General features: G+C 40.7%; 1 protein-coding gene across 3 annotated transcripts in view; it reads left to right on the top strand.

The window, feature by feature from the left end:
- LOC124717047 (GATOR complex protein NPRL3) overlaps positions 1-3,836 on the top strand; it is a 108,491-nt gene extending 104,655 nt beyond the window's left edge. For all 3 annotated transcript variants that reach the window (XM_047243721.1, XM_047243719.1, XM_047243718.1), the window contains one exon: positions 3,107-3,836. In XM_047243721.1, the coding sequence (XP_047099677.1) occupies positions 3,107-3,284 (178 nt within the window). In that variant the 3' untranslated portion in view covers positions 3,285-3,836. The remainder of the gene's footprint in view (positions 1-3,106) is intronic.
- The last annotated feature ends 10,774 nt before the right edge of the window (positions 3,837-14,610 follow it).

The raw sequence follows: 14,610 nt of genomic DNA, 5'->3' as shown, positions 1-14,610 counted from the left end.
TGATTCTTCCTGACTGATGTCTTCAACTTCAGCCTACTCTTCATCACTACTATATTATGATCTAAGTCTGTCTGCTCCTAGGTACACCTTAGAATCCAGTATCTGGTTTCGGATTCTCTGTCTGACCATGATGTAATCTAACTGAAATCTTCCGTATCATATGGTCTTTTCCAAGTATACCTCCTCCTCTTTTGATTCTTGGACAGTGTATTTGCTATTACTAGCTGAAATGTGTTACAGAACTCAATTAGCCTTTCTCCTCTCTCATTCCTTGTCCCAACCCCATATTCTCCTGTAACCTTTTCTTCTACTCCTTCCCCTACAACTGCATTTCAGTCTCCCACGACTGTTCGATTTTCATCCCCCTTAACTACTGTATTACCCTTTTAATATCCTCATACACTTTCTCTATCTCATCATCTTCAGCTTGCTACATCGGCATGTATACCTGAACTATTGTCGTCTGTGTTGGTTTGCTGTTGATTTCGGTAAGAACAGCCCTGTCACTGAACTGTTCACAGTAACACACTCTCTGCCCTACCTTCCTATTCATAACAAATTCTACTCCTTTTGTACCATTTTCTGCTGCTGTTGATATTACTCTATACTCGTCTCACCAGAAATCCTTGTCTACTTTCCACTTCACTTCACTGACCCCTGTTATATCTAGATTGAGTCTTTGCATTTCCCTTTTCAGATTTTCTAGTTTCCCTACCACTTTCAAGCTTCTGACATTCCATGCCCCAACTCTTAGAACATTATACTTCCGTTGCTTACTCAATCTTTTTCTCGTGGTAACCTCCCTGTTGTCAGTCCCGTCCTGGAGATCTGAATGGAGGACTATTCCAGAATCTTTTGCCAATGGAGAGATCATCATGACACTTAATCAGTTACAGGCCACATGTCCTGTGGATACACTTTACATGTCTTTAATGCAGTTGTTTCCATTTCCTTCTGCATCGTCGTGCTATTGATCATTGCTGATTCTTCCGCCTTTAGGGGCAGTTTCGACCGCTAGGACAAGAGAGTGCCCTGAACCTCTGCCCGCTCTTCCGCCCTCTTTGATAAGGCCGTTGGCAGAATGAGGGTGACTTCTTAGGCCAGAAGCCTTCGGCCACCAGTGCTGATTATTAATCAAAATTTAAGCAGTAGCAGGATTCGAACACGGGACCGAAGACATTTTGATTATGAATCAGAGATGCTACCTCTAGCCCACCAAGTAATTACCATACTTTTTAACATTCTATTTGTATTTTCAGGATGCCTCCCCAAATTGAAATTATTTACAGTTTTCTTTCTCTTCTGGGTAAGCCGTGTCCACTGTTTACTTGTCACTCGCGCACATGCTCAGTATTCTGCTAGCAGCTACCTGTGATGCTTTTTACCGATGTGCATAACTTCTGTTCCGATATGAGTCGTTTTATTTATTTTGCATCTCTTTACCATTTGTTTCTCAATTCTGATTTTATTCTGTTGTGCTTTTTTTGTGCCTTTCACTCTGTCTTGTCGTTTGATCGCAACTACTATTTAATATCACTGTACATCTTTAAGCCCATTTCCCTTGTTCTACAACTTTATTGTCCATTCTGAGGTGACCTGCTTTTATAGCCATTTTGACTGGGAATATTGGGACATGCAATGCGTTCAACATTTTTCATGTAAATGATCTGAAAATAAGTGACTACTGTATTTATGCAGGGTTGTTACAAATGATTGAAGCGATTTCACAGCTCTACAATAACTTTATTATTTGAGATATTTTCACAATGCTTTGCACACACATACAAAAACTCAAAAAGTTTTTTTTAGGCATTCACAAATGTTCGATATGTGCCCCTTTAGTGATTCGGCAGACATCAAGCCGATAATAAAGTTCCTCCCACACTTGGCGCAGCATGTCCCCATCAATGAGTTCCAAAGCATCGTTGATGCAAGCTCGCAGTTCTGGCACGTTTCTTGGTAGAGGAGGTTTAAACACTGAATCTTTCACATAACCCCACAGAAAGAAATCGCATGGGATTAAGTCGGGAGAGCGTGGAGACCATGACACAAATTGCTGATCATGATCTCCACCACAACCGATCCATCGGTTTTCCAATCTCCCATTTAAGAAATGCCGAACATCATGATGGGAGTGCGGTGGAGCACCATCCTGTTGAAAGATGAAAATAGCTCCCTGCTTGCTTTATTCGTCGAATTCCGCGGGCGACGCATGAAACTTGTCCGCACGCGTTCAACCGTTTCTTCGCTCACTGCAGGCCGACCCGTTGATTTCCCCTTACAGAGGCATCCAGAAGCTTTAAACTGCGCATACTATCGCCGAATGGAGTTAGCAGCTGGTGGATCTTTGTTGAACTTCGTCCTGAAGTGTCGTTGCACTGTTATGACTGACTGATGTGAGTGCATTTCAAGCGCTACATACGCTTTCTCGGCTCCTGTCGCCATTTTGTCTCACTGTGCTCTCGAGCGCTCTGGCGGCAGAAACCTGAAATGCGACTTCAGCCGAACAAAACTTTGAGTTTTTCTACGTATCTGTAGTGTGTCGTGACCATATGTCAATGAATGGAGCTACAGTGAATTTATGAAATCGCTTCAATAATTTGTAATAGCCCTGTATTTGCTTTTGTCAGTTACGCATCATATATCAAGCATCATGTTTTATTCTCTGTAGATTCTTGCCATTTCTAAAAAGGAATTTGTAAGTTTTATATTCTAAATCACTCATGTACTATCTTTCTTTATTTAGATGTACCTGAAGATGCAGTTCGAATATTTGGAAACCAGTAGTACTATAAAAGGATCATACAACAGCCATTTGTGATTTATTTTTCAAGAATGTCTGGTATGATGACATGTTTTGAGTTTGGAGCTACATGTGTTATTTGAGATCCCCCACACCATTGTTCTGTTATGCAAACAAGTGAGCTATCAGTAGCGCTATATGAAACCCAACTTTCAGTACACAAAAGTTTAGGCTATCACGATCAAAGATCATATGATCTGAGCAGTGATTAGGCCTAATAGGAATGCTTGCAATTGATCTCAGATTGACATAAAGTGCAGAGAAATCAACAGAATTACATCACACTTGGTTTTCTGTCGACAGGGCAGGCTATTTGCGTGGAGAACACCACTTGGAAGAGATCATGTACCAGGAGAACCTGCGCCGATCCACACTGCTCCAGCTTCTGGACAAGTTCCGTGACGTCCTCGTTACCTGCGATACTGAAGACCCCGACATAGCAGTCTTCCACACACACACCGACAGTCCAGGTATCTGCTAAGCCTATATTCGCGCAGAAAAAGGACAGGAGTGGATGCTTTTTCTGCAACTGGAAAGTGTGTCTGTGTCAATTACCCCAAATAGCATTTTGTGCTGTGGATGGTATCTTGTTCCTAAGTAATAAAAGCTATTTCTTTATGATGTGGCCAGAATCACTAGTTCGGTAGTTCACCATATCTCGACGACCATTCCATGCGTGTTAAAAACAAGTGGAAACCAAAACTACGAGGCACAGGAAAGTACAAATGTCTGACTTGTATTTACTAAGGAACATACTGAATAATTGAAACTCTGTGCTACCCAATTTTAAGCCAGTGTACAAAACTGTGATGTAAAATTTGTGCCTCTCCACTGTTACCATAAAGACAATCTGTGATGTTTTCTTTCTTTTTTTTAAAGTGTGATTTCTGTTATCCGTAAAGTTTTACCAGAAGCATATGTAGCTTACACAGAGCACATTTGTGAGCTCTGTGCAATAATTTTGCATGTGTTGAAAGGCCAGTTTGCTTCTGTATTTACAGATTTTTTTTATAAATAAATATTTATATATTGTTGTGTGTGTTTTCTTTGTTACCTGGATGTAATAGTAGTAGCAGTGGTGGTGATAATAATATTTATTGGTCTTGTCATTTAACAGAATGGTATTAGACATGTCAGGTTGTACAGAAGTATAGAATCCTGATACAAACATTTCCACTACAGCTGTGTTACATCCAAGTGAACTCCCTGCCTCATACTGTGTCTTCCCACACTATTGGTATGAGACCAGCAGTAACCGGACAGTGGAATTGCCATCCCCTGTGTAGGCTGCCAGGAACAGCACAACACAAATAGCTGTGCTTGGAACGGTGGTGTGAGCACAAAGCATGGACAGGTGACGAATAGCAATGAATTGCAGTTCTGCACTCCTTCGGATGACCACTGTTGATGAGTATGTGGGGACCAGGGGAGAGGTCACATTCTTCCTATGTTTTGAAGAGTCACGACAGTATTACACCTAGCACCATCACATTGTGGGAAGCCTTTGGGTACAACTACAGCTCAGGACTGATAGTGAGTGAGTGAGTGAGTGAGTGAGAGAACTCTTGACGGCAGAACAGTATTTCACAGATATCCTGTATCTTCACGCATTACCTCTCATGAAACAGTATTGTGCTGGCATTTTTCAACAGTAGAATAACACACCTACACACGGCATGTGTCGCTCCGAACTGTCTGCCTGGCTAGCACACAGGCCTCACATTAGGATGACGATTCAAATCCCCGTGCATCCATCCTGACTTAGGTTTTCCATTATTTCCCTAAATCACCCAAAGTAAATACTGGGATGCTTTCTTTGGAAGCACACTCCAGTTCCCTGCCCCATACTTTGGTATTCCAAATTACCTCAGTGTAGACAGGTTGGTAAACTCTAATCTTCCTTCCTTCCTTGATGTACTCGCATGGCCACCAAGTTTCCTAGATCTGTCCCCTATGAAACTTGATGTACTCACATGGCCACCAAGTTTCCTAGATCTGTCCCCTATGAAACTTGGGTGGGACCAGCTTAGATGTTACTGAGTCCCATATCCAGTATCCATGATATCGAAGGTCAGTTACAAGAGGTGTGAGCCAGCTAGCCTCAGGAGGGGATACAGTGGCTTTATGACACCATTCCAAGCCAAATCAGTAGGTGCATCCAGGCCAGAAGGGGTGCGACGTCATACTTACAAATGGGTGCTTATACGGCTAAGTTATTTGTAAATTTCATTTGATATTGTAATCATTGAAATAACATCACATGCTCTTTCAACACATGAACTTTCATTTCCTCCTCTCTTTGTGCATGCTTCACCTTTTTCGTCGCAATATGTTTCGTATCCATATGCTTACTGACTAAAAGGAAACTAGACTGCTTGTAGTCCTAAGGAACAATTTGTTACGGTGACAACTGTTTTTCAACCTTGAACATGTCATTTATGCTATGGCACGTTTTATAAACTCTGTCAACTCAGTGGCAATGAATAAAAAGATTACTACAGATGTATTGTTGCCCTCCAATGAAAGACAAAAATGGTGCAACACATATGCAGCTTCATGGAAAAGATGTGCAGGAATGATTGGAGCAGTGGAAGTAATCTGTGCAGATGCCTGTACTGTCAAATGGGCCCCACTTTTAAGTTGCTACTGGTAACTGAAGGTATTCAGTAAATAAACAAATTTGCATCAGCCTCATTTATATTGTATCAGCACTGGACAGGCTTGACTATCGGGCAGGTCATGAGTCATGCTCGAATAACTTGTTGGTATAGCATTTTCCTGCAAAAGACAAAGGTCGCAGCTTTGAGTCGCAGCCCATCTCCCAGGATGTTATAAGTAAGTGCATGCTCCACTGCAGAGTGGAAGTTTATTCTCACCTATGTAGTTATTCTCAGTACTGTCCATTCTATGCATTATCTTTGCTGACTGACCTGTATGTTTTTACAAATGATTGTATGATATCAATTACTTTATTCTTTAACAATTCACCTTTACTATTCGTTTCTGAAGGCAAACACTGTAAAAATTTTTTGAAAGTTCAGATAACAAACGACAAACTTTCATGTGCTTGTGTAGTGCTTATAGCGTCCCCAGTGCCATATTACGAAAAGACTTTAAATTGTTTATAAAGAAGACATTCATAATTTGTAAGAGATTTTTTTTCATGTAGCCGTAAAATAATAATTTCTCTGTCCAAGTTTTTTATGACAAAATGATCTAAAGAGGTGACAAGATACACTCTTTTGTTAATTTTTTAGTCGTCTTCACTTCCTCTTTTGTCTTGAATGTGTCTAGAGGGACATCTTGCGTGTGCTGACGAATGTAAGCATATTTGTATGAGTTAAGCATATAATATACTGATTTAATATTATTGTGCACTTTTAATTTGTAAGAGGTGATCCCGATTTCATGTCCGCCTTCCTTGAATTAACCTGCATTCAAGTAATTTACAGCTCAACAATCGCAGCGGCCGATGCAGCCAACGACGCCATTACGTGGCGATATTAACTTATGAAAATTTAACGGAAGCTGAAAACTCGCCCGCTATTAGCATAATATCAATTTTTCTCCACAGCCGCACGAAGTTGCAGAAATACTTAGCTTTAAGATTCGTATTTTCAGTACCATAGCTGAGAGGCAGAGCCAGGACTCCGACTACAATACAATGGTCAACGGAGGTAAGAAAAATACTCTCGCGCGTGTGTGGGCCGCAATTTTAATTAATAACTAAAGATTTCTTGCTTTAAAGTGAACTGACTAGCCGAGGAAAGTAATATGAAAAGTTTATTACATTGTTCAACTTAAATATCATTTTTATTAAGGCCCACCACGTAAGTCGGCAACAATCAAAAAATAATAATATATACATTAAATTACGATGGCCGACGGACGCGAGATTGGCGCCGCAACTTTGGGGCCCGATTAATATGATTCTATTGTACTGAATGTAATTATGTATGTGTCTAATTGTTGTAAAATATTAATGCTTGTATGAATTCTTTTACATGTACAACAACAAAACCACACCCTGAGGAGATCTGGAGAGGAAAAAGTGTAGAAAAGAAAAAGGATTGCGAGAAAGAAAAATAAGTAAGGTAAGGCCTATTGTGCAAGCATCCTGTGTAGCTCTGTGCGGAATATCGAACCCATGTGCACATGAGATACCTTCGGTGTTTTGTGTATTTATATGTTTATATTTGGAGGGGATAATTATTCGTTTTGTTTATTTATATGTTTATTTTTGGAGGGGACAATTATTCGTGTGTGTATCAGTGTTAAAGATTTGTCAGTGGCTTAAAGTGAATTTAGTATGGGTAAGATAGGACAACCTAAAGCATCCGTACCAGAAGAACAAAATTCGGTTAATATGGAAAGTGAGGATCATTTGCAATACGTAAACGAATTCCAAGCCACCGCCTCGGATAACATAATTTCCGGAGGGGGGGCCGAGGATCTGTGGACGGTGAATGACGCTCCACAGCAGAATGGGAATAGAGTAACAACTCCACTGCCTGGGCAGGGGGGCCAATCGAGTGCTAGATTAAACGGGGCACCAGTATGCTCACCGATTGCAGACCCTTTGCTGAATTTCTGCGCAGGTTAGAAGAAAGAGATAGGGAAAGAGATCAGAAACTGGCTCAGATGCTACGTGAGCAAGAGCAGCGCAATGAAGCGAAACTAGACCGTATACAAAGCGAACTTGCTGAGATGCGGGACGCGTGCAAAGAAATACCCGATCTTGTGCAAAGCTTAGCCGGCGAAATGCAAAAATTACAGATATCGCAGGCTAGGCTTGAAGATAATGTCCAGACTTTAACCAACCGCGTAGATAATGTGGAGATAGATGCACAGAAAAGTATTGAGGCATATTTGGAAGTGCAAGCTCAAAAAGTAGAAAAAGAATTAAAGGAATGGCTAGAAGTAAAGGATCGCGAAATATCTGCAAAGATTGAAAGCGACGTAAAAACAGCTGTAGAACAAGCGACTGCAGCCGCGAGTGTAAATATTGATGCTAGCGCTGCCGCACTACATGCCGAATTAGCACAGATCAAGTCCCGTGTGACAGCGGAGTTGCCAAATTGGCAACAGGAGGTCGCGCGAAGACTGTCTGCGTTGGAAAGCAATGTAAACAGTGGCGGACAGATCATGAATCCGACACCGCGTACTGATTACTGTAATAACGCTGACGGTAGGCAGGGTGCGAGTGCGCAACCGCAACCTAATGCGAATTATGAGCACGAACAACATGCGATACCGTGCAGCGCACATCACGAAGTGATGAATGTCCCAGAATGTAGCAATCAGACGTGCAAAAAAGAGGACAATGTAATAAAACACAGGACATTCCAACCCTTCAATAGCGAAAAACGAAATGTCCACCCTGTTGTATTTATTAATAGCTTTAGGAATGTGTTTCCCAGGACATGGACGGAAAGACAAAGAATACAGTTCGTGGTCTCCTTTATTCAAGGTGACGCGGCACTGTGGGCCACCGACGTGTCCGAAAAATGTCTAACGATGCAACAGTTTGAAGGTGCATTCTTGCAAAAATTCTGGTCCGATAGCGTCGAAGAAAGACTACGAAAGGAGTTGTACAGTCCAGAAATGTACAATCCTAAGATGGGAACGTTACGCAAATATTTCGAAAAGTATATAAACAAAACCAGGTACTGGGACGAGCCAATGTCCGATCGTGACATAATCAGATTAATAAAAATGAAGTTGCCCAGTGAAATTAAAAGATATTTCATCAATGTGCCGGAATACGATATAGAACAATTCATGGAAATAGTGGATTCTGTTGACTTATTGATCGAAGATATGAAAACCGAAAACAAGTGGAACCATGCAGGCTGTAATCAACAAAAAGCCGATTACAATAGCAGCCACAGTAACGGTAGTAACTTAGTACCAAATGGTAACGGGAATAGGCAAGAGCACCGGCAACAGAATCGAGGCACAAACAATGGCAATGGTTATAACGGCAACGGTTATAATCGTCAAAATCGAAAGAGACATCATGATGGACGCGTGAGTAATGGATATAATGGTAACGGCAATCCGCAATGGCGGCACAACCGAAACCAGTGGCGTGGTCGTAACGAACCGACACCACAGTGGCAACAAAACACAGCGCCACAATGGAACGCCAACCCAAGTCCGTCACAGAACATGTCAGGGAGTTACAACCGACCACCACAAAACCAGAGCCATACACAATATCAAAATACACCATCGGGGAGGCAGGGCGGCCAACCCAACAGTAGCACACCAACAACCAGAACCACAATGTGAGGTTAGTGGAAGTGACACACAACTGTCAACCCACTAATGCTCATCCGTTAAACTAAAGACAGCCACAATACGCTCTCCGTTGTTGGCTGCAGGGTGGTGTAGTGAGGGCACATTCATGGATGACAGCCATAAACTTTGTATGCTGAGATACAATGAAGGAACAAAAATAGAAAAGGAACTTGTAGACATACCGCAGACATGTAACCGAACCGACAAAAGTGTTGTGCAGGCTATATTGCAAGCAGATATGTATGGAGCACCAATACACATAATAGTCGATACCGGTGCGTCAACCAATGTCATGAGTGCAAATTTTTACAAGTACTTGAGTCAAAATAATAGAATACCAGTATTGCCAGTGAAGAATTGTCGTGTTACAGGTGCAATAGGTGCACAATCTCATATCATAAAGCACCAGGTGCAAGTCGAGTTTACGGTAGGAAATGAAGCAATGAAAAGCTCGTTCCTAGTAGTTAAGGGATTAGGTGTTGCTTGCATCCTGGGGATGGAATTTTTACGCCAGAGGGACGCAAAAATCGACCTCTTGTGCGGGGAAATAAGCCTTATAAATGAGGATAGACGTGTAGTTTTGCCGTTGTTGAGGACACGGGAAGTGCACGGTAAATATTGCCGGAGCTTTCAAACGAGATTCGAAGGAATACAGGTAATGAATTTATATTCTGACTTAAGTACATGACAAGCGTATTATAAAGAATTTATTACTGAAGATAAAGAGGAAAAAAGGAAACTGATAGCCATGAAAGTTAGGGAGTCAGAACATTTGACTGAAGCACAACAAAACGAATTTACTCACCTACTTACAGATTATGAGAATGTGTTTTCGGAAAAACCCGGTGTTAGCGAGGGCTACACCTATAACATCGAAGTGGTACCTCACGATACTTTCTGTCACGCAAACTACACCATCTCGTGGTCAAAGAAGGAGGCAGTTACGAAGGAAACAAGAAAAATACTTACAAAGACTTAAAGAAGTTTGCTCAGTAGAGCAACGTTTACATTTGTGTGTAGTAGGTTAAGTTTAGAGTGTATTTTTTTTCTGTGAGTAAATGTTAAGATTTTAGTGTAACATTTAAAGACAATGAGGCACACAAGATTAGTGCGATTCAGTTTTGTAGATGTTAAGGAATAATAGTATTTTTAAACAATTGCATTTTGAAGAAAAATAAATGAACGTAGGTTTAAGAATATGTTAAAAATTGCATGTTGAAAAATGCTTTAAAAAATATTTAAAAAAAAAAATTCAATAGCATGTAATGATGACAGATTTTTTCATTAGTGTGTCATGAATATTTTTGAACTGTAGTAGTAATGAAACTTATGAAAATTTAATATTATAATGTATATGTTGTTCCATGTATTTATGTCTATACCGATCTTGAAATATGCTCAATCATAATCTACTTAACAATATCAGTGCAGGGTGTACATCACCCAAGGTACCTCATGTGTTGTGGTCAAGGTACAAAGCAAATCAGTAAACGCGACTACCGCTAAGCACTGTTAAAATATATTGCCATCTGCTAAGGCAGAGATTTGCACGAATTTGTAGCGTAAACAAAAGTCACAAATCTAACATTAATCTAGGAACTTGCACGCTAGGCCTAGATTATAAAATGTCTACAATAATGCGAGAGGCAAGGTTTTGTAAAGTCGAGCCTGGCTCTGGAGGGCAAGTACGCAATGAGTGGGCAGACAAGACATGGGGACTGACCTCAGATGAGACGGAAATACAATTGTGTAGTCAAAAAAATCTGAAGGCAAGTACGACTCTAAATGGAAAATGAAAAGAGACAATTAGTGCGAGAGACTGGTAAAATCCAGCACGAGCCAAAATCTAGTTCAGACTGAATGAAATACATTAGTGTTTGTGAACTGATCGAAACAGTTACTTTAAACAGTGTGAAAAACTGTGAAGGTGAAACTGTGATACAGTGAAGTGCTAGTATTGAACGTTCAACAGCGGTAAGGACGCCAAACGCCAATATTACGCACGAAAAACTGTGAATTTGCCTATAAATGTGAACTGTTAACGTGAAGTGAACCCACAGTCAATATTTTTGGGACAGACTGTAGTTTCAGTGAGCACAATAATGCGAGATTGGAATGCGATGCGTGGACTGTTGCAAAACAGCGACCGCATAAACGGCGAATGTTTGTGCTAAACTCGTATTGGGACACTCACCAGTGCCTGCGAGTGCGGCGAAAACATAAATAATTTTGTCAAGACAAAAACTGACGTATGATGGAAACAGTATTGCATCAAAACTGCATTCACGGGAGAAGGTCCATGTCATGTATTCTGCAAGACAGTGCTGGCTTGACACTCGGAAACTGGCGAAAGCTTAACAACAACTGCCGCACTAATAAATGCTTCTTTCCCACTAGCGTAACCATCCGCAGCGGGAAACAAATATTACGTTGGTTGTGTGTATGTTTCATGTACTACGTCGGAGATGCGTAGCAGAGCTGACTCCTGCCAACAAGAGCAGGGGGCAAATATCATCCCACTCCGCCACGCCTGGCCAAGACAGAAGCGCATCGCCAACCGCGCAGCCGATCAGCTGATTCTGACGTTCCGCGACGGCGAGACACACGCTGGCGTCGAGCGGGCGTTGACCTCTCCGCAGCCGCCGCGACCGCCGAGCACCGAACACACCAACCGATGCCGTCGCGAGCCAAACGTCGTGGCGTAGATCATCAACGACACCGCGATCAATTGTTATAATGACCTCATTTTTTGCATAGTGCAACAAAAATATTTGTATGCACATCCTGTACTCCAGTGACATTCCAGAAACATTTAAGTGAAAGTGACCCAAGTAGTTAGTCTGTCGCTTCGCCGAGGTTTTCCCCAGGTTTCCCTACGGCCGCGCCAAATGGGGAGCGAACAGTTGACACCCCTGGGACTTCAAATATTCCGGACTAACTCGTGGTTGTATACCTTGAACTTCATCTGTATTACACCTTGTCACCTTGTGTGCAACACACCTCAGTAATTACTACTGTGTAAATATACGATGTGACATATATAGACTATGAAAGAAAAATCTGCGTGTGGACACTGTGGACATGAAAGAGGAAATATTTATGTAAAAAAAAAAAAAAAAGAAAAAAAAAAAAAAAGAAAAAAAAAACACCACGAACATTTTTTATGACATAAACATTTCGGGGGGCAATATAGCGTCCCCAGTGCCATATTACGAAAAGACTTTAAATTATTTATAAAGAAGACATTCATAATTTGTAAGAGATTTTTTTTCATGTAGCCGTAAAATAATAATTTCTCTGTCCAAGTTTCAAATGCAAAGAAATAATTTATGACAAAATGATCTAAAGAGGTGACAAGATACACTCTTTTGTTAATTTTTTAGTCGTCTTCACTTCCTCTTTTGTCTTGAATGTGTCTAGAGGGACATCTTGCGTGTGCTGACGAATGTAAGCATATTTGTATGAGTTAAGCATATAATATACTGATTTAATATTATTGTGCACTTTTAATTTGTAAGAGGTGATCCCGATTTCATGTCCGCCTTCCTTGAATTAACCTGCATTCAAGTAATTTACAGCTCAACAATCGCAGCGGCCGATGCAGCCAACGACGCCATTACGTGGCGATATTAACTTATGAAAATTTAACGGAAGCTGAAAACTCGCCCGCTATTAGCATAATATCAATTTTTCTCCACAGCCGCACGAAGTTGCAGAAATACTTAGCTTTAAGATTCTTATTTTCAGTACCATAGCTGAGAGCCAGAGCCAGGACTCCGACTACAATACAATGGTCAACGGAGGTAAGAAAAATACTCTCGCGCGTGTGTGGGCCGCAATTTTAATTAATAACTAAAGATTTCTTGCTTTAAAGTGAACTGACTAGCCGAGGAAAGTAATATGAAAAGTTTATTACATTGTTCAACTTAAATATCATTTTTATTAAGGCCCACCACGTAAGTCGGCAACAATCAAAAAATAATAATAACAATAATAATATATACATTAAATTACGACGGCCGACGGACGCGAGATTCGGTGGCCCACAATGCCGCGTCACCTTGAATAAAGGAGACCACGAACTGTATTCTTTGTCTTTCCGTCCATGTCCTGGGAAACACATTCCTGAAGCTCAATTTGCATCAGCCTCATTTATATTGTATCAGCACTCACACCTGTTACCTGGACAGGCTTGACTATCGGGCGGGTCATGAGTCATGCTCGAATAACTTGTTGGTATAGCATTTTCCTGCAAAAGACAAAGGTCGCAGCTTTGAGCCGCAGCCCATCTCCCAGGATGTTATAAGTAAGTGCATGCTCCACTGCAGAGTGGAAGTTTATTCTCACCTATGTAGTTATTCTCAGTACTGTCCATTCTATGCATTATTTTTGCTGACTGACCTGTATGTTTTTACAAATGATTGTATGATATCAATTACTTTATTCTTTAACAATTCACCTTTACTATTCGTTTCTGAAGGCAAACACTGTAAAAATTTTTTGAAAGTTCAGATAACAAACGACAAACTTTCATGTGCTTGTGTAGTGCTTATAGCGTCCCCAGTGCCATATTACGAAAAGACTTTAAATTGTTTATAAAGAAGACATTCATAATTTGTAAGAGATTTTTTTTCATGTAGCCGTAAAATAATAATTTCTCTGTCCAAGTTTTTTATGACAAAATGATCTAAAGAGGTGACAAGATACACTCTTTTGTTAATTTTTTAGTCGTCTTCACTTCATCTTTTGTCTTGAATGTGTCTAGAGGGACATCTTGCGTGTGCTGACGAATGTAAGCATATTTGTATGAGTTAAGCATATAATATACTGATTTAATATTATTGTGCACTTTTAATTTGTAAGAGGTGATCCCGATTTCATGTCCGCCTTCCTTGAATTAACCTGCATTCAAGTAATTTACAGCTCAACAATCGCAGCGGCCGATGCAGCCAACGACGCCATTACGTGGCGATATTAACTTATGAAAATTTAACGGAAGCTGAAAACTCGCCCGCTATTAGCATAATATCAATTTTTCTCCACAGCCGCACGAAGTTGCAGAAATACTTAGCTTTAAGATTCTTATTTTCAGTACCATAGCTGAGAGCCAGAGCCAGGACTCCGACTACAATACAATGGTCAACGGAGGTAAGAAAAATACTCTCGCGCGTGTGTGGGCCGCAATTTTAATTAATAACTAAAGATTTCTTGCTTTAAAGTGAACTGACTAGCCGAGGAAAGTAATATGAAAAGTTTATTACATTGTTCAACTTAAATATCATTTTTATTAAGGCCCACCACGTAAGTCGGCAACAATCAAAAAATAATAATAACAATAATAATATATACATTAAATTACGACGGCCGACGGACGCGAGATTCGGTGGCCCACAATGCCGCGTCACCTTGAATAAAGGAGACCACGAACTGTATTCTTTGTCTTTCTGTCCATGTCCTGGGAAACACATTCCTGAAGCTCAATTTGCATCAGCCTCATTTATATT

The sequence above is a fragment of the Schistocerca piceifrons genome, chromosome 9, assembly GCF_021461385.2.
Source record: "Schistocerca piceifrons isolate TAMUIC-IGC-003096 chromosome 9, iqSchPice1.1, whole genome shotgun sequence".
In the NCBI taxonomy this organism is placed as follows: Eukaryota; Metazoa; Arthropoda; class Insecta; order Orthoptera; family Acrididae; genus Schistocerca; species Schistocerca piceifrons.
The sequence above is the reverse complement of the archived record's forward strand: the minus strand, read 5'-3'. Positions and strand labels throughout refer to the sequence as shown.